The 20891-nt window shown below is 43.0% G+C and overlaps 1 protein-coding gene across 4 annotated transcripts in view; it reads left to right on the top strand.

Moving 5' to 3' along the window:
• Positions 1-20891, top strand: part of LOC138970994 (liprin-alpha-1-like) — an 89730-nt gene that overhangs the window by 67272 nt on the left and 1567 nt on the right. The window contains exons 15-26 of one of the 4 annotated variants that reach the window (XM_070343591.1): positions 744-836; positions 1206-1247; positions 6912-7054; positions 7677-7849; positions 8972-9056; positions 9401-9482; positions 9981-10181; positions 10655-10830; positions 11406-11503; positions 12282-12457; positions 12654-12722; positions 17403-17423. In XM_070343591.1, coding sequence (XP_070199692.1) covers positions 744-836; positions 1206-1247; positions 6912-7054; positions 7677-7849; positions 8972-9056; positions 9401-9482; positions 9981-10181; positions 10655-10830; positions 11406-11503; positions 12282-12457; positions 12654-12722; positions 17403-17411 — 1347 coding nt within the window. In that variant the 3' untranslated portion in view covers positions 17412-17423. The remainder of the gene's footprint in view (positions 1-743; positions 837-1205; positions 1248-6911; positions 7055-7676; positions 7850-8971; positions 9057-9400; positions 9483-9980; positions 10182-10654; positions 10831-11405; positions 11504-12281; positions 12458-12653; positions 12723-17402; positions 17424-20891) is intronic. The other 3 variants (XM_070343588.1, XM_070343590.1, XM_070343589.1) reach the window with 3 other exon arrangements.

Below are 20891 nucleotides of genomic sequence, written 5' to 3'. Positions count from 1 at the left end.
TGCCCTCACACGCACTAACACAAACACGTATACACACACGCGCACATACACATGCACGCACGCATGGTAGCTCAGTTGGTAGAGCACTGGACTTGTGATCGAAAGGTCGCAGGTTCGAATTCGGGCCGGGACGAACACGGGTCAACTTTATGTGCAGACCCAGAGACGGAAGCCATGTCCCACCCCCGTGTCATCACAATGGCACGTAAAAGACCTTGGTCATTCTGCCATAAGTGCAGGTGGCTGAATACACCTAAACACGCAGACACCTGGGTAGCGCGACTCCGTTGCTGCTAGCTTTCCACTGGGAGGAAGCGACCCGAATTTCCCAGCGATGGGACAATAAAGTAATGAAAATGAAAAAAATGAAAAAATTTACGCATGCCTGTGGTTGCCCTTTTTTTCCCCTTCCTCCTTTTGTTTTCTTTTTCTTGTCATTTTGTTTCTTGGCCTATCTCCCCTTCCCCTCCTCTTTCTGTCCTCATTGTTTTCTTTCTTTTTTGTATTTCTTCTTCTTCTCATTTCTAGTCTCGGTCCTCCACCTTCTTTCTTTTTTTTTCTTTCTTTCTTTCTTTCTTTCTTTCTTTCTTATCCTCTATTTCCTTTTCTTTCGTCTACTGCTTGCTCTTCTTCTACCTCTTCTTTTTCATTTTCTCGCCATTTTCAAATAATGAATTATTATTGTGTGTTTTTTCTCCAGACAATGTTGTTGCCATAGTGATGAGTGTGTGGTGTTGTTTCAGGCCCCTGCTGGCATGACGACGTCGCAGCTCTACACGTACTCCTCCTCCAGTCCCCAGCTGGCCACCTCAACGGACACTGCCACGGCTCAACAGGTCAGCTTTGCACGTGTAACATACGACTTGACCACTTCCTAGCCAGTCCGTCTTATATGGGGAGAAGTTCAGCTCATTCTCTTTTTAAGTTTACACTTGCTACTGATCTGTTGTGTGTGTGTGTGTGTCTCTCTCTCTCTCTTTTTTTTTTTCTAACTGAACAAATGCAAAAACAAGTTTATGTAATGTTCTCATTTTTTAAACACTACAGCACACAAGATTTCAGAGTTGTTGTTTTTCTTTTATTAACACTGCGTTAATTTTTATTTTTTTTCCTTTAAAAAAATTTTAATTTTTTTTTTCTTCTTTGTGCTTGTTTTACTGTTTTGTCCCTGTGTTCTAAACTTACTGACACCACGTCCCTTTCAGGCAGAGCAGTCCAATGTAGCGGCCGGTTCGGAGCAGGAGCAGGTATATACAGTGTATAGCTATGCGTGTAGCCGTCATTGGTACACTGTAGTCTCTGCCCCACAGCCGTGTAGTTTTGTCGCTGTCATGACGTCATGTCACGTCCCTTTGGCTTTGCTTGGCTGCACAGCTAGTCGGCACTGGAGTCTTTGTCGGTATCACAGCTTTACTGTTCCTTGTCGGTGGTGTCTTAAGGCGGTGCTAACACCGGAGCTTTCTGTGTCTTGCCAGCGTGTCGCTGGTTCCCTCACTATTCCTGCCTGTCTTGTCTGCCTGTCTGTCCGTCTAGTGTAGTTTTCACTGTTATGGTTCACCTTTGTCGCACAGAACGTGAAACAGGTTTTCACTGTTTATGAAAGAAGGTTCACCTTCTATGAAGCTGTTCACATGCTGTTGTCAAGTTTATCCCTTGTCTAATGGAGCTTTTCACATCTCACTTTTTGTGGCAAAATTGTTTTGTGATCATCTTGTTATGCACTTTTCCAAAGTATCACTTGTATGGCTGCTGGTATGACCATCGTGCCACAGGGATTGGTGACTTGGAGGATGCTGGTGCTGTGTCCGTTTAATGTAGAGTTGGTGGCCTTTTGCTGTGTGTGCTTGAGCTGCAGGTTTGCACCTTGTCAGTTAACCGCTGCTGATACATGTATGACCATCTTGCCACAGAGATGGGTGACTTGGAGTTTGATGGTGTGGTGTAGTGATGTTGGTAGCCTTTCACTTTGTTTCTGTGCTGCAGATTTGCACCTTTATTTCATGTTCGTAACCGCCGCTGATGATATTATGACTGTCTTGCCACAGAGATGGGGGACTTCAGATTCCATTGTGTTATGTAGTGATGTTGGTGGCATTTCTTGTATGTCCTGGCGCTGCCCAGTTACGCCTTGTATTGTGACCGCTGCTGATCTGACCACAGAAGTCGGTGATTTGGAGTTTGACGGTGTGGTGTAGTGATATTGGTGGCCTTTCACTTTGTGTGGTCGTGCTGCCTTCTTGCACCTTGTCGTGTACCAGATTTGTGTGTCTCAGTGTCAGTGTCTTGGTTCCACTTCTCTCACCTGCACACCTGTTGGCTTTCTTTCTTTCTTTCTTTACTTGGTGTTTAACGTCGTTTTCAACCACGAAGGTTATATCGCGACGGGGAAATGGGGGGAGATGGGATAGAGCCACTTGTTAATTGTTTCTTGTTCACAAAAGCACTAATCAAAAAATTGCTCCAGGGGCTTGCAACGTAGTACAATATATGACCTTACTGGGAGAATACAAGTTTCCAGTACAATGGACTTAACATTTCTTACATACTGCTTGACTAAACTCTTTACAAACATTGACTATATTCTATACAAGAAACACTTAACAAGGGTAAAAGGAGAAACAGAATCCGTTAGTCGCCTCTTACGACATGCTGGGGAGCATCGGGTAAATTCTTCCCCCTAACCCGCGGGGGGTTGCACACCTGTTGGCTTTTGGGGAAAAGCCAAGGTTTACAATTGAATGGTGGTTTCAGTGTGTCATAGTTGTTGTTGTTTTGGTTTTGTTTTTAAATAGTTCACCTCATTGTGGTAAAGTTGATCAAATGTTCTGATAAAAGATGGACTTTGGCCAGTGCACAAGAGCCCCTTTGCAGTGCAGCATATGTTGTCTATGTAAGGATGGTGGCCATTGTAGTACATGTAGCAGCGTGTGGTTGTTTTCTCACAGTGGTTGTCAAGTTGTGATTGCCACATTTAAATGCTGTTTCACGTACATTTGCTGGAAAGCAAAACTTTTTCAGGCTGATTGTCCTTTTCACTTCTTGTTTGCAATGTTTAGTTTACTTACTATCCCTTTTGTTGTCGAACTTTTGTTGTGATGTCCGCACGCAATGCACACGTTTTTAGCAGTGAGTGTATATGTCAGGCCCCCTTTTATACTCTTGATGGCACATATTTTCCCCACACACTCCCCCCCCCCCCCCCCCCCCCCCCCCTCCTGCGGGTTATGGGGAAGAATTTACCCGATGCTCTCCAGCATGTCGTAAGAGGCGACTAACGGATTCTGTTTCTCCTTTTACCCTTGTTAAGTGTTTCTTGTATAGAATATAGTCAATTTTTGCAAAGATTTTAGTCAAGCAGTATGTAAGAAATGTTAAGTCCTTTGTACTGGAAACTTGCATTCTCCCAGTAAGGTAATATATTGTAATACGTTGCAAGCCCCTGGAGCAAATATTTGATTAGTGGTTTTGTGAACAAGAAACAATTGACAAGTGGCTTCCATCTCCCCCCTTCCCCCGTCGCGATATAACCTTCGTGGTTGAAAACAACGTTAAACACCAAATAAAGAAATAAAGAAAGAAACTCTTGATGGCAGATTTTCCCCCGCTGTTTTTTGAGAAAAGCATATGGTTGTTTTGTCACTGAAACATCATGCCAAATCTAGTGGAAGAATTGCATACTTTTTGGCCGTGTTTTCCCTCACAGTTGTGTGTTGTCTGGCACTGTTTTATGTCAAAGCATGGTGTCATGTCATTCTGTGCAGTTTATGTAAGAGACTCCGTGATTCGGCACAGACTGTTTTGACCAGATGTGCCTATCTTTGACCAATTATTTGGAGGGTTGTCGCCAGTAGATGTCTCCTTTCCTTGGCAGGTCTGGATTGATCATATTTTTTTCTAAATTTATATGGAAAACCTTTGGGGAGATAGCTCAGTCGGTAGCGGCACTGGCTTTGAAACCTGTTTGTTGCTCTCGGCAAGGATTCCAACTCCGGGTCCGTGAGGTACTATTTCACAGAGTCAACATTACGAAAAGTTCCATTTCTACTCTGTATTTGCTTTTACACTCTTATGTACAGTACATGTACTCACTTTGAGTGTTTCATAGTTCAAGTGCAACAGCCTCTGCTTCTTTTAGAAGCTTGTGTCCTCACTTTGAGGAGCTTTACATGACACTGACAGTAGTCTCTACTCTTTTTACACCTGTGTATCCATGCTGTAAGGAGCTTTACATGACACTTACAGTAGTCTCTACTCTTTTTACACCTGTGTATCCATGCTGTAAGGAGCTTTACATGACACTTACAGTAGTCTCTACTCTTTTTACACCTGTGTATCCACACTGTAAGGAGCTTTACATGACACTTACAGTAGTCTCTACTCTTTTTACACCTGTGTATCTCAGCTGTAAGGAGCTTTACAAAACACTGGTCTCTTCTGCAGCCTGCTTTGCGCAGTGATGTTTACTGTGACAGAGCCGTGGAACGCTGTAATTAATTTTAGAACTGATGTATGTTTCTTCTTACCTTTGTACTCTGGTTGCTGTGACTCTGGACAACTAGAAATATTCTCAACTTTGCGGTTGCTTGGGCCTTGGCTTTAGTACTGGAAGGAGCTTTACGCTGTAGCGGGCAGCAACCATTGCTTTGCATTAAATTCTTCTTCTGAAAGCAATGCGACCTTAAAAAGGCCTGTTCGTTCTGCTATCGCTTAAGGGCTTTGTTGTTATCGGAGCTTTACACTGTAGCATATCCAGCAGCTTGTGCTTTATGTTAGAGCTGTTCTTCCTTTTGAAAAGAATGTCACGATCTGTCCTGAACCACTTTACATTCCAGTGCCTCAGCTTGCAGGAAAGTGCACCTTCACTTTGCTCTTCAGTGTTCTGCTTCCAAAATATCTCTTGGGTCTTTGGCGACTGTATAAAGAGTTTAGACACTGACAGGTGCTGTTCGTAGGATTACACAGACGTGTAGAGAAGGGAAGTAAATATGCAACATGTTGAATTGAGCTCTTTCAATGTGCCTCTAACAGTCTACATCTATTGTGCCTCATTTCTTGATGAGTTTTAACCTCTTTTTTGTTTATCTTACCTATCTCTTGTGATGAATATATAAACAAGGTGAAAATATCAATCAAGGTTTAAAGAATAAGTTTGTGAGACAGATCAAACCCCATCTTTTGAGTCGGTACAAAGTAAACGGCATCGCATTAAGCATTTTGAGATCACTGATGGCAAATTCTGCAAGTTAGTATTTTACTGCTCTCTGACAAGAACGCCTGCTCGCAAGAGAAAGTGACAGTTGCTTCTTCGTCTGTTGTGAGTCATCTTGAAGTAAAGCTCACTGTGCTCACCTGGTTAGTATGATGCTACAGTGAAACCCCCTTTTCAGACCCCCCAATTTAAGACCCCCCATTTTAAGACTCCCTCCTTTTTAAGACCCTGTTTTCTCAGACTTTCTGTTCATAACCTCTGTAAAATTACCCCCATATTAAGACTCCCTCCCTTTTAAGACCCTGTTTTCTCAGACTTTCTGTTCATAACCTCTGTAAAATTACCCCCATTTTAATGTGACAGGGGAGGCTACCGCTCCTTTCACAGCAGACTCTGCACCCGAGTTGTTGGCCTTTAAGTCAACACCGGTTGATTGTGGAATTCTGTTTGTGATGGGGTCTGGTGGTTTCCGATTGTCTGTATGTTCATGGAAACCTTCGGGTTTGCATAACAGTTTTTATTGGGCTAAGAAATTAGCCCTTACATTTTGCACTTCGCCTCCCGAGGTGATCGCAGTGTTTCGATGAGAGTTCCTGGGTATGATATCCCCAGAAGTTTTTTTCATTTTTTTGATAAATATCTTTGATGACGTCATATCCGGCTTTTCGTGAAAGTTGAGGCGGCACTCTAAGACAACAGGGTCTTAAAATAGTCTCTCACTCTAAGACAACAGGGTCTTAAAATAGTCCCTCACTCTAAGACAACAGGGTCTTGAAATAGTCCCTCACTCTAAGACAATAGGGTCTTGAAATAGTCCCTCACTCCAAGACAACAGGGTCTTGAAATAGTCCCTCACTCTAAGACAACAGGGTCTTGAAATAGTCCCTCACTCTAAGACAACAGGGTCTTGAAATAGTCCCTCACTCTAAGACAACAGGGTCTTAAAATAGTCCCTCACTCTAAGACAACAGGGTCTTGAAATAGTCCCTCACTCTAAGACAACAGGGTCTTGAAATAGTCCCTCACTCTAAGACAACAGGGTCTTGAAATAGTCCCTCACTCTAAGACAACAGGGTCTTAAAATAGTCCCTCACTCTAAGACAACAGGGTCTTGAAATAGTCCCTCACTCTAAGACAACAGGGTCTTGAAATAGTCCCTCACTCTAAGACAACAGGGTCTTGAAATAGTCCCTCACTCTAAGACAACAGGGTCTTAAAATAGTCCCTCACTCTAAGACAATAGGGTCTTGAAATAGTCCCTTACTCTAAGACAACAGGGTCTTGAAATAGTCCCTCACTCTAAGACAACAGGGTCTTGAAATAGTCCCTCACTCTAAGACAACAGGGTCTTAAAATAGTCCCTCACTCTAAGACAACAGGGTCTTGAAATAGTCCCTCACTCTAAGACAACAGGGTCTTGAAATAGTCCCTCACTCTAAGACAACAGGGTCTTGAAATAGTCCCTCACTCTAAGACAACAGGGTCTTAAAATAGTCCCTCACTCTAAGACAACAGGGTCTTGAAATAGTCCCTCACTCTAAGACAACAGGGTCTTAAAATGGAGGGGGTCTTATAAGGGGGTTCCACTGTACCTACACAACAACACACCCTCATGTCTGTGTGTTGAAGCAAACCAGTGTCATGTCCTTATCAAATTGGAGCGCAGAAGGAATAAACCAATGTGTCCCTGGAAATGTTTCAGCAGTACAGTCGTGACGACAGCGCTATCGGAGCCAAGGAGGAGTCTCGGCAGATCAAGTGTGAGTCGTCTCCCCCTACGCCCCGATCTCTGCGACTGGAGCGAGTGGCCGCCGCCTTGGCCAAGAGTCAGAGTGACACAGCAAGGTAGAGAACAACTACTTTATTGTCTGTGCTTAAAAAAAAAAGTCTGTGTTGCACTTCATCAGTCTTCTGCCTGGCGCATGTGTGTGTGTGTGTGTGTGTGTGTGTGTGTGTGTGTGTGTGTGTGTGTGTGTGTGTGTGTCAGTCTGAGTGTTTGTGAGTGTCTCTGTGTCATCATGTGACTGTGTGTTTGTCTATCTGAGTTTGTGTGAACAAAATCATTACAAATTCAAAAGAAAATGTGTTAAGTGCACATAGCAAGTAGTGGCCACACGGACCAAGAGTCTGTTGACAGCAAAGTTCAACACTGTTTTGTGCTTGTGTCTGTGTGAGGAATGGGAGGACAGAAATCTCAAAACAAGAACACACACAAAATTACTATATATATATACACAGTTTGTTGACTACAGGCATAGCAGTTCTGATAAATAAAGGGAAGTAAGCGGTCTAAATGCATATGACGTGTAAAAGAGTAAGTGAGAGTTAGTCGGAACCATTCTCCTGGCACCTGAGAGAATAAAAGGCATTGAAATGAACAAGTGACTTTCATCCTCAAAGTGATCATTACAGGCGTAGCAGTTTTATAAAAAGGAAGACCAACAATCCATATTGCTTTGTGTTGCAGCCGTCTTCACGAGATGACGCGGGGGTCGGGGAGTCCCTTGGGGAGTCTCCACAGCAGCCAGGACTCCCTGCACAAGCACTCCAAGAAGAAAGGCCTGCGGAGCTCCCTGGGCCGACTCTTCAAGAAAGACAAGCAGAAAGCCAAGGAGGCGTATGCCAGGGAGATGGCTGCCGGTGAGTTGTCTCTCTTTGTTCGACCAACCGTTGTTGAGCGACTGCACTTTACACACACATGAACACTTGGTACAGAAAATGTGCCTCATTTATGGAAATGGGAAGATTTTGTAGACTTGGTACAGAAAATATGACTCATTTATGGAAATGGGAAGATTATGTAGACTTTTCAATCACCCTGCCATATAGGCATCCATACTTCGTCTTCAGAGGATGGTAGATAGTGATCCTCAGGATTTTTTTGTCCTATCACCTTTTGGCATGCCTATTAATAGACCGTGAAAGGTGGATGCAGCGCCTACAGGCTGTTGATCTACTGGCCGATGTGAATGCGTGATATATTGTGTACAAAATTCCATCTCACACGGCATATGCTCTTTAAACTTCGGATAAGGCGCTATATAAATACCCGTTATTATTATTATATTGTGGTAGCTGCTGACCTGGAAAGACTTTTGAAGTATGTTGTAGTTGATGTTGTAATCTTATTCACCAGGGCCGAGGTGCACGAGAAAGTTACCAACCGCGGTACAGTGGAACCCCCCTTTTAAGACCCCCATTTTAAGACTCCCTCCTTTTTAAGACCTTGATTTCTCAGACTTTCTGTTCATTGCCTCTGTAAAATTACCCCCATTTTAAGACTCCCTCCTTTTTAAGACCCGATTTTTTCAGACTTTCTGTTCATAGCCTCTGTAAAATTACCCCCATTTTAAGACTCCCTCCTTTTTAAGACCCAATTTTCTCAGATTTATGGAGGTCTTAAAAGGGGGGTTCCACTGTATATGATTGGTTGAAATTGAGATTTGTTGTGATTTCAAGGAATCAGACTCCGCGGTTTGTTCTCTCCTGTTTGGGTGGCACCCACTCTCACTTCGTGCATCTCAGCCCTGATGACTCCTTTTTGAGCAACATGGGCAATCAGGAGAGTCATAGACGTGAACATTTAATCTTGAGGTTTATTTTGTAATTTATTTTTCAGTATTGTCAGGCGCTTAGACCCGTAGCAGGAATTGTGCTATAGGTTTCATTATAATTATTTCTTTGATGTTTTCATTATGTGAAGAATAGAAATGGCTGAGTGTATTAAACATGAGTGTCTAATTGAGTGGTGTGTGTCCCCAGCTGGTTACGACGCGGGCGACTCCAGTGGCTCTGAGCTGACCATGGGGCTGGGGCAGTCCGAGTTCGACAGACGCGTCAAGAAAAAGTCAGTCCTTGCTTCTTGTCACCTAGATTAGGGTTGAGAGAGAGGGGGGGAGTAGAGGGGGGCAAGAAGACAAAGAGGGAGACAGAGTGTGTGTACTTGCTTGTGTGTGTGAGAGTGTGTGTGTGTGTGAGTGAGTGTGTGTGTGTGTGAGAGAGTGTTTGTGTGTGTGCCTGCCTGCCTGCCCCTGTGTGTGTGTGTGTGTGCGTGTGTGTACTTGCGTGTGTGTGTGTGTGTGTGAACTATTTCAGACTAAATGTATGTGTGCCTGTGTCTCTGTGTCAAGATATATGATTGACAAGGGTTGGTTGAAGCTGTCATGCTGACAATAACCTGACATGTTTCAGACACGAGTTACTAGAGGAGGCGATGAAGGCAGCAACACCATTTGCCTTGTGGAACGGTCCCACCGTCGTCGCTTGGCTAGAGGTACGTACACTCACCTGACACTATTTTCCTTCTTTCTTCATTATTCTTTGGCTTTCCTATGGAAAACCCTGCATAAAACTGTTTTGTGGAATGCTTTGTGGCATTGAGTCGAAGTGAACAGGACAGTATGAAAATACCGTACCTATCTGTTTCAGCTGTGGGTGTGAAAAAACAACACAAGTTTTGTTTCTATGAGGGATGAAAATGCCTTACCTGTTTGTGTGTGTGTGTCAGCTGGGGAGGGAATGCCAGTTAAAAAAATCCAGCAACAACATCAAAAAACAAAGTTCCATGAGAAAACTAAGGACTGTATGAAAATACCTTACCTCTTTTATCTGTATCTGTTTCAGCTGTGGGTGGGATTTGCCAGGTTAATAAACACATAAAAAACACAGCCAAAAAAACCAAAAAGACAATGTCCATGAGAAAACTCATAAGGACTGTGCGAAAATATATCTGTATATTTATATCTGTGACACTTTCCTGTATCTGTTTCAGTTGTGGGTGGGGATGCCAGCGTGGTACGTGGCGGCGTGTCGAGCCAACGTCAAGAGCGGGGCCATCATGTCGGCGCTGTCAGACACGGAGATCCAGCGAGAGATCGGCATCTCCAACCCCCTGCACCGCCTCAAGCTGAGACTGGCCATACAGGAGATGGTCTCCCTAACCAGCCCCTCTGCGCCAAAAACATCACGCACAGTGAGTGCCACAGTGGAACCCGGCTTTTAAGACCTACAAAAATCTGAGAAAAATCTGGTCTGAAAAAGGAGAGAGTCGTAAAATAGGGGTAAATTGACGGCGGTTATGAGAAGAAAAAAAATCTGAGAAAACAGGGTCTTAAAAGGGAGGGAGTCTTAAATTGGGGGGTCTTAAAAGGGGGGTTCCACTGTACAGACAAGTGCACAACATTTGGGCATACAGGGCATTCTTTGCTTACATTTTCTCACATTTAGCCTCTCAATTGTAGCATCTGCATCTTTACAACAGGTAATTTAGAAAAATGAATCGAAGTCATTTTAGCAAAGAAGGGTCAATAAAATTACCTACTTTGAAGTTTCAGATTAGTGATCACGTTTTTCCAAAACTTTTCCTAAGTTCTGAGCTAAGGCATTTATTTTGACTGGATCAAGTGGTGTATGACTATGTGTATGTGTGTGTGTGTGTGTGTGCAGACATTAGCATTCGGCGACATGAACCACGAGTGGATCGGCAACGAGTGGTTGCCTAGTCTGGGGTTGCCGCAGTATCGCTCGCACTTCATGGAGTGTCTGGTAGACGCTCGCATGCTCGACCATCTCACCAAAAAAGATTTACGAGGCCAGCTCAAAATGGTCGACAGCTTCCATAGGTATGTGTGTGTGTTGTGTCTTTGTGTTGTCGCTATTTCTCAGTTATCATGAGGTCTGTCATCTTGTCTCATGTATGTCAAGATCATAGCCAAACAAGGCAAAGTGCTAATGACGAGATCAAATAAAGGTAAGTAAGCGCTTTTAACATAGACGTTAACAAATAAAAAAATGATTCATTTGATCTTTTGAATGCTGCTTTTTCTCTCATTTGTGATGAGATTGGTTCTGAATACTTCTCACTCACTCTGGTCGATGTGAAGAGCATTTTCCACATGATTTGTACCAAAACATTTCATTTATCGGATTCAGTTAAAATAATTTCACTGTGTCGGATTAATCTCAAAATGTTCTAACGTGCCATTATCTGTAGAGAAAAAGTACTGCTTGCTTTGATTTTTTTTCATTCTGTATATTTGACGTGATACGGTAGAAGCTAAAAATCTACAACAGTCTTCGGTCTTCTATAACAGTTTGTCGATGGGACCAGTATTAGGTCAACCGGATTGGCATTTCTGTATTTGATGATGCTTTTTATCAGTGTGTGTATGATGTACTGATTTGCTGTTGATTTCAGAACAAGTTTACAGTATGGCATCAACTGCCTGAAAAAAATCAACTACGATAGAAAAGAACTAGAAAGGCGGCGTGAGGAAAGTGCAAACGAAGTGAAAGGTAATATGGCTGAGCTTTTTCACTTCTAACCATAGCTGTATTTAACTCTTAACTCATTGTCTCCCAGGTACGGATATATTCGTACCCACTCATATGGCTCTATCAGACCAGGTACGGATATATCCGTACACACATAGTCACTACATTACATCTGCTCTCATTCGGCACATGTCCGCATTCTGCTCAGACTGTTAGCTTCAGTCGCTTCCTGTAACGTCGATCTAACGCCTGCATTCCAGCGTGTTGATACACAGTTTCTACACAGTTACTACAATTCTGAGTGACCTGCTGCAGCACAGCTGGTCTTGGCTAAAAACAACTTGGTCAACATAATGGGGTACAAAGTGTTAACAGGCTTTAATGAACTTTTACTCAATCACACAGCTTTTGGAACTCATAAGCAAAGAGTATTAAAACCACAATGCTGTAAATTTAATATAGTAATAATAATAATAAGGGTATTTATTAGGCGCAAATCCGACCAGAAATCTAAGCCCTTAAAAAAATCAAAGAATCGGTAAATAAATACAAAGTCATGTACACGATGAACACTTGAAGAAGAAAAAAATGTCAATCAATTCTTTTTCGACAGAAATCGGTGCATATATACATTACAGTCATGATACACTATATAAATCCTTCATAGTGACAGAAGTTGCCTTGCCAGTTAAAATTGAACACGTTTCAACGTAAAAACAGGGATTGAAAAGATACGTAATTGCTGATTCAATGGGTACAACTACACTGGTTTTTGAAGCAGTTTATGTTTCCTTTGCAGATGTGTTGGTGTGGTCAAACGAGCGGGTTATAAAGTGGACAAATGCAATCAACTTGCGAGAGTACGCCAACAACTTGATAGAGTCTGGGGTGCACGGCGCCCTGGTTGCACTGGACGAGAGCTTTGACCACAACAGTCTGGCCCTCGCCCTGCAAATACCCACACAGAACACACAGGTGACAGACTACTCTCTATGTTTGTGTGTGTGTCTGTCTGTGTGTGTGTGTGTGTTTCTCTGTGTGTCTGTCTGTGTGTGTGTGTGTGTTTTTAGTCTCTTTCAGAGATTGTTTATTTTGAGCGTGATTCTGTGTGGCTGGCAAGAATGTGAGGTCAACAACATTGTAGTTTTAAATCTCATTCTGTGTCTGGCAGGCAAGAATGGTGCTAGATCGGGAGTTTAACAACCTGCTGGCGCGAGGCACAGACCGAAGACTGGAGGAGGTGAGTACACACGTACCCTAGACAGGTCACCCTTCACTCTATACAGTCCTCGTCCTGCCTCTCTCCCCTCCCTCTCTCCCCTCCCTCCCTCCCTTCACTCTCTCCCCTCCCTCCCTACCTTCACTCTCTTCCTCCCTCCCTCCCTTCACTCTCTCCCCATTGGCTCTGAGACGCTTCTCTCCCTGAGTGTCTCTCTATGCTCACAAACAACTTTGGTGAGTATCATCATCATCTTGCAACTCTCACCCCGTTCCCTCCCTCTTGGTGACTACAGTGGAACCTCCCTATTAAGACTGTCAATGTACAGAAAACCAGGTCTTGGTGACTACAGTGGAACCTCCCTATTAAGACTGTCAATGTACAGAAAACCAGGTCTTGGTGACTACAGTGGAACCTCCCTATTAAGACCTCTCTATTAAGACTGTCAATGTACAGAAAACCAGGTCTTGGTGACTACAGTGGAACCTCCCTATTAAGACTGTCAATGTACAGAAAACCAGGTCTTGGTGACTACAGTGGAACCTCCCTATTAAGACTGTCAATGTACAGAAAACCAGGTCTTGGTGACTGCAGTGGAACCTCCCTATTAAGACTGTCAATGTACAGAAAACCAGGTCTCAAAAGGGAGAGTCTTAAAATGGACGTACATTTGCCAACATAACCAATGAAGAATAATGCATAAGAAAAGATATCATTTCTATGGAGGGGAGTCTTGTATCAGGGGGTCTTCTTCTTCTTCTTCGTTCGTGGGCTGAAACTCCCACGTACACTCGTATTTTTTGCACGAGTGGAATTTGACGTGTATGACCGTTTTTTACCCCGCCATTTAGGCAGCCGTACGCCGTTCTCGGAGGAAGCATGCTGGGTATTTTCGTGTTTCTATAACCCACCGAACTCTGACATGGATTACAGGATTTTTTCGTGCGCACTTGGTCTTGTGCTTGCGTGTACACACAGGGGTGTTCGGACACCGAGGAGAGTCTGCACACAAAGTTGACTCTGAGAAATAAATCTCTCGCCGAACGTGGGGACGAACTCACGCTGACAGCGGCCAACTGGATACAAATCCAGCGCGCTACCGACTGAGCTACATCCCCGCCCTGAGAAGGGAGTCTTAAAAGGAGGGGTTCAGCTGTAGTGTACATGTATTGTCGTCTCACTTCAGTGGACCCCCCCCCCCCCCTTTTAAGACTCCCCCCCCCCCCCCAATTTAAGACTCCCTCCTTTTTAAGACCCTCTTTTCTCAGATTTTGGGAGGTCTCAAAAGGGGGGGTTCCACTGTACTCTCCCCGCTTAACTCTGCCTCACCGCTCCCACTCCACTACCCCCACTCACCCATCGACACCCCCCCCCCCCCTCCCCCCCCACCCTTGCCTGTCTGCTTGACATTCTGTGACAATGGCATGAGTCAGCCTGGTGGCGGTGCGTGCGTCATCATTATGGGGCTGTCAGAACAGTGTCAATCGTGTGCAAAACAAAAGCGGTGTTGTGGCTGTCACGAGGCTAATTCATGGGTATATATCTACCGCAGTGTCTCATATTTGTGCTTTATCTTTGATGTGTCTGTTCCACGTGTAAGCACATCCACATTCCGGACTACCCACCCGCCTGGACTACCCACCCGCCTATCCGCTAACCCCTCATCATAACCCTCTCCCAACCCCTCACAACCCTCCGCTAACCCCTCAACCCCCTCCACCCACACACACACACATCTTTACAGTGTCCTTTTTGTGTGCTCAGTGTCGTCCCTGCTGATTTTTCCCCTGTTCTCCGTTCCACAATTAAGCACCCCCCTACCTCCTCCCTCCTTCACCACAGTGTCCCATGTCTGTCATTTATTTACTGTGTGTTGTCCGTGCTCTCTTGTTTGTTCCAAGTGTCTGTTGACTCTCCTCTCTTTTCCCTTCCCCACTCCCATACATCTTCACAATGCCGTGTTGCCATGGGCACTGCCAAGTAGTCTGCGTTGTCTTTACTTTATCCGGCGCCTGTGGGGGCGCTAGCGGCTGTTTCATTGGCATTGCTTCCTCCCATCTTGCTTACCTGCGTCTGTTCACCTGTGTGGGGGTCGTGGTTTTTCTCCACCTTGGCTTACAACTTGCACATCAGCTACATTAACTCACTGCTAGTAGTGCTACATCTATACATTGACTTGACTTACTTGACTTATTCCTGTAGACTCCCTGTGGAGCATAGGGCCGCAATAAAGGAGGAGGGTTGGGCGTGGGGTTAGCAACTCCACCCCGCCAAAAAAACCAACTTGCTACAGAAACCGCATCTATACATTATGTTATCACTAGTTACACACCTTGTTCCATGCACCATGTCCTACTGTCCTACTGTCATGGCTTGGATTCAGCAGGTGCCAATTGAGTCTCACAATGTGTCCACCCTTGCCATGTAGTGTGGGCTGAACTAAAGAAATGCAATGTATTAAATATGACAAACCTCGTCGGTTGCAAGTAGTTGAAGATGGCAGTGAGCGCACACCTGGGCTGGGGTGCATGAAGCAAAAGTGGGTGCCACCCAAACGGGAGAGAACAAACCGCGGGGTCTGATTCGTTGAAATCACAACAAACCTCAATTTCAACCAATCCAAAACCGCAGCTGGCTCCCACCCGATTGGTAACTTTCTTGTGCACCCCGGTCCAGGCTGCTTAATCAGCACAAGGACGATCGGCCATCCTCCCTGCATGATCCTAACATGGTCGTCACGACATGACCTTCATTTGACCTTTGACCATCACTGCATAATCCTGGCAAGAGCTTCACATACAGCATGTTTTGGTGACTTTCATGACATAATCCTGAAATAGCCTTCACTTCATAATTTTTACAATAATTTTACTGTATTATCCTATAAAATACTATCATGACCTTCACTGTATAATCCTAACATGACCTTCACTTCATAATCTATCACGACCTTCACATCATAATCTAACATGACCTTCACTTCTTACTTGTAACATGACCTTCACCGCATAATCCTAGCATGACCTTTACTTCATAATTCTAACTGTAATGTGACCTTCACTTCATAATCCTAACTCGACATTCACTGTAGAATTTGAAATTACAATTCTAACACAACCACTGCATAATCCCTTCACAGCATAACCTTAAAATGACCTTCTCTGCACTATCTACGGTATGTGACCATTGCATAATCCTGAAGTACATAATTCTGACAGTATATAGTGACTAGTTTCACCGTGCATCTTGTTAAACATAAACCACCATGCATTGATGCTAGTTGTAGCACTGACACCTTATTTGCACTGCTGGTTTGTCAACTGCAGGAGAATGTATTTCTGTAGCGGAATCCTTCAATTACCTTTTCACGTGTGCAAGCATCTTGGAAACACCTACCGGCTTCCCTGAGAATAATTTTTGTTAAATGGGCTATCACCCAAAATAGCCCCGTGGAAATTGCATCACGGAATTTAAAAAAAAAGAGGGACAATTTTCATATTCATCAGTTGATTGAAAACTATACACGGGGCTAATGCGGGAGTGTGCCTGTTCAGTGTCTCCTTCAACATGTCATGAAAGTTAATGATAACCTCTCTATCCTTTGTTCAAAGTTAATGATAACCTCTCTATCCTTTGTTCAAAGTTAATGATAACCTCTCTATCCTTTGTTCAAAGTTAATGATAACCTCTCTATCCTTTGTTCAGTATTGTGCTTTCTATTGTTTGATGTGTTCTTGTGTGTAGGATGCTTTCTTAACAATTTTGTTTGGTTTGTTAAAGTTGTTTGAGTATGCTACATTGATTTTTAAAGGCATTGGCTGCTTTTGTGTGGTGTCTACTGTGAAATCTATAGAGTTTGAGTTTAAAGTAAAATTTGATATCGTTTTAGTCTGGAATGGAATTGTTCTAAATAAAGGTTGCATTGATAACAGTAACAATTTGCTCCTTGGAACTAAAGACAAGCCATTCCTGTTTGACGTGATAATAACATTGAACTAATGTTAAATCATGCCATTTTATTCATGTGTCCCTGATCATTTTACAAGTATGTACATTTTGTGTGCGTACTATTATAGTCATCCTAACAGAATAACAAGTTGGATTTGAGGTGTTTTTTGATAGAAAAGAAATCAACTCTTTTGTGAAAGACTGCATTAGCTAAGTTATCATGCTTTAAAAGTAGCTTGGAGAGAAATGAGAGCGCTTCTGTGAAATCTTCGCAAGTAACGTTTGGCTTACATGTGATTGCTTTTCATTGTTATGCAAGCTATTTGCTAAGTGCTTAACAAATGAAGCTACAATGAATGTTCATCATCTGCAATTGACCTTAAACAAACCTAAGCTGTTGAAGCTTAGTAGATCCACTGTTTTAAAGAGTTGTTACTCTGCAAAATCTTCCCAGAAACTCTCGTTATGAAAAGGGTTGATTTCTGAATGGTCGACCAGCAGGTGGTCAGTTGTGAACAGAATGATTGTTTGAAAGAACTAACTGAAGTTTGATGTCTCAGAGATATGTTAGAGATTAATCCCCCCCCCCCCCCCCAAAAAAAAAAAAAAAAAAAAAAAAACCAGTGGTCAGTTTTCGTAATAATTCGTCCTTATAGGTATTGTTGTGATTTATGATTTTAATACTTTGTTTTGTCGTGTTGTGGCTTTCTGATCTGACCTTGGTTTCATTCTTCCTGTTTTTGTACCTGCCAGGCTCGGTGAGACCCAACACAGGTAACTGACGCTGTACATCGTTATCTCACTCCATCTGTCCTCAAGTCTTTCTCACAGATACAGTCCTTCCCATGTTGAACAATCACGTAGGCTATCACATACCTGTCCAGGTTTTTGCACGGGATAAGAACATCCTTCCGCTTGGACACATACCAACCATCGGCAGCCTGGATGCGTTCTGTGCAAAAAGCATTTTTTTATGAATAATTTTGAAAGTTGACATGGGGTCAGTTACGAAATTGATGGGTGGGATTCTTCCGGTATTTGCCGGAAATCCGGATTCGTAACGTCTGTGGTGACGCTTTTTTGGGTTGTTAATTATACAAATCCTTCAGCGTCTAGGGGCCCCCAGACCCCCCCTTAAAATTCTTCAGGATTCATGACATTTAAATTAAATCAACAAAAATGTCCGCCTCCATCTGCACAGACATTAGCCAGGCTGTTGAATGTTGGTATGTGTTCAAGTTGATGAATGGTCTCATCCCATGCACAATTGTGGACAGAGATGTGGTGGCTCACATGATGTGTTGCATGAGAAAGAAGGTGTCTCATAATGGGCTCAGCATTCAAACTGTCCACGCTTGTCGTCATTTAGAGTTTAGCCCTTTTGTTTTAAACATGATTATTTGAAATATTTCAATGCGGTCCATATGCACGGCATGGCTTGTGTGTTAACTTAACATTTTCTTCTAAGTTTCTTTTGAAACGAAGTTTATTGCAAGAGTGAGAGGAACATAAAAGTGACTCATGAAGTAATTCTCTGATTATATTCAAATGAAAGAAATGTTGACAGTTTTAGTGAGCCCTGGCTGTGTTTCATGGAATATATTGGAATGATTTAGAGGTGTTTCCTCATCATAAACAGGCATTAATTAGACACAAAAGGGGGAAAAGGCATCAAGATAAAATCATAATGCATTTAGCTGTATGCACTGCAGATAACTATTTCATGAAACACAAGCCATGAAGCTTTGAGCTCTCCCTGTATATTTATTTGCACTCTTTATTTCTCAGCTTTCGTCACAAACTCTCGGTGTGAATTTTGTCTTTTATGTGCACTGATTTCTTTTCAGTTGCTTTCCATATTCATGACATGTTTTATCCAATAAAATAATCAGACTTGGTCCCTTCAGTAAACCACACAGGTGTGCACTGCTCGGTATGTTAGATTTTATCGCAAAATAAAGCAGATAAATATTCCCCAGTTGTTTGTTGTCAGCGAATTGAATACAGTTTTAAGCCAGATGAATAAGAATGAGAGTTTCATTATATCTGTGGATGTGAAAGGTCTGTGCATTTGAAATCAAATAACCAAAGGGAAGGAAGCGCTCTATATGCATTCAACATGTGTAATAGAGTAAGCGAGAGTTGTACGGAACCAATCTCCTGGCACCTGAGAGAATAGCAAGCATTGAAATGATGAACAAGCGACTTTCATCCTCAAATTGTGCATTTGAAAGTTCTGGACTGAAAAATCTTTCTAACAGAGTGCGTCTTTTTTCCCCAAAAAAATTCTCTTTTCAACAACTTGGGTCAGTTGCAAAGCAAATTGAAACGGTTTTAGATCGCTATCAGTCTTCCTTGAACAAAATCCTTTTCACAAAATGTACAACAAACAGACTCACCTCTTTGCTTCTGGAATACACAAATGTCTCCTCATTATCTTGCTGTCAAACCCCCATTACCACCAACCCCCCACCCCCCCCCCCCAGATACCCACTACGACCCCACTCACGGACACACACCACACACACACACAAAGATGCACACTGCACACACACACACACACACACACACACACACACACACACACACAAAGATGCACACTGCACACACACACACACACACACACACACTGCACACACACACAAAGATGCACACTGCACACACACACAAAGATGCACACACACACACACACACACACACACAAAGCTGCACACACACACACACACACACACAAAGATGCACACTGCGCACACACACACACACACACACACACACAAAGCTGCACACACACACACAAAGATGCACACACACACTCACACTCACTCTCTCACACTCCGCACTCACTCACTCACTCACAGACACAGACACACACACACATACACCACTCTCATCCACTCCCACCCAACCCAGAAAATGTTTTGAGTTAATGTTATTATGAGCAAGTCACATTGTGTAAAGTAAGAATCAAACAGTGAAAGCTGTATGGCGGGCGTGAAGGGGAATACATGTAAATACACCGTGTGGACCTGTAACTTGTTCACCTTTCACCACACAGTGGTACCTACCAGGTAAGGACCCTCCTATACAGGACACCCTCTCTTGTCCCTTTGTCTATTTAACTTGACTAAAGTATGCTCCCCCAAAAACAGACTATGGTTGCCTATATGGCAGGGAAAAAAAATGTCATACACATAAAAACCTGGTCATGCAAGAACACAAGTGTACATGGGAGTTGCAGCCCATGAATGCAGAAGAAGAAGAAGAAGAAAACTAAATTATGCAAGGATGTCATTCGGCATCGGCAGTCACCCGTAACATCTTTCAAATCACGGAAATCTTTGCCGACATTTTTGCAGAATTGACAAATTTTCTCATGGTAGGGTAAAGGTGACACCAAGGGCCGTTTAATACCAACAAAAAATGGCTGAATCTTTCATGGCCATTTAGGCAGATATGCAACAAAATACTAAAAAATCAAAAATAGAGAAATTGTAGCAACATGCATAAGTCTATAGTGCAGGTGTCTTTTCATGACAGTGTACGTACAGTAAAACCCCCTTTGTTAAGACCCCACAATTTAAGACTCCCTCCGTTTTAAGACCCTGTTTTCTCAGATTAGCTGTTTATCGCCTGTGTAAATTTACCCCCATTTAAAGACTCACTTCTTTTCTCCACCTCATTTTCTCAGATGTTTGGAGGTGTGAAAAGGGGGGATCCACTCGGTATATACGTGTTGCTGGTCCCTTAGGTGTCCTTTCAGAGCAGGTACCACTGTGTTAGCTCTCTCACTGCTTTTTATGGACTATGTGTGTGTGTGACTGTTTTCATGGGTAATAACTCAGAAACTCCTTTTTTACCCAACTTTTCTTGAAGCAAGGTGATGATGATTTGTAACTATGATATTGCTAACGTTGGTCTTTTTGCTTTTCTGTTGTAACACTCTCTGGTCTCTGATTCCTTCATTTATTTAAGATTTGCTTTCCCTCACATGTCACTTATGTTTGTGCAGCTTTTTTTCCCCCAGCATTTGGTTTTATTGATTGAAGTGGGTTTACTAACCAATAGAAAAATGATGCAAAAATGCACAGGCAGGTTCTTAGATAATATTGCGCACACACATAAAAGCACTCAGACATAATGTTGCTAAATCTGCATGCATCTGACGTGTTAGACACACATGTCACACACACGTCACACACATGTCACACACACGTACACACACTCTCACACACACACACACAC

This window comes from Littorina saxatilis, linkage group LG7, assembly GCF_037325665.1.
Source record: "Littorina saxatilis isolate snail1 linkage group LG7, US_GU_Lsax_2.0, whole genome shotgun sequence".
NCBI classification, from domain to species: domain Eukaryota; kingdom Metazoa; phylum Mollusca; class Gastropoda; order Littorinimorpha; family Littorinidae; genus Littorina; species Littorina saxatilis.
The sequence above is the reverse complement of the archived record's forward strand: the minus strand, read 5'-3'. Positions and strand labels throughout refer to the sequence as shown.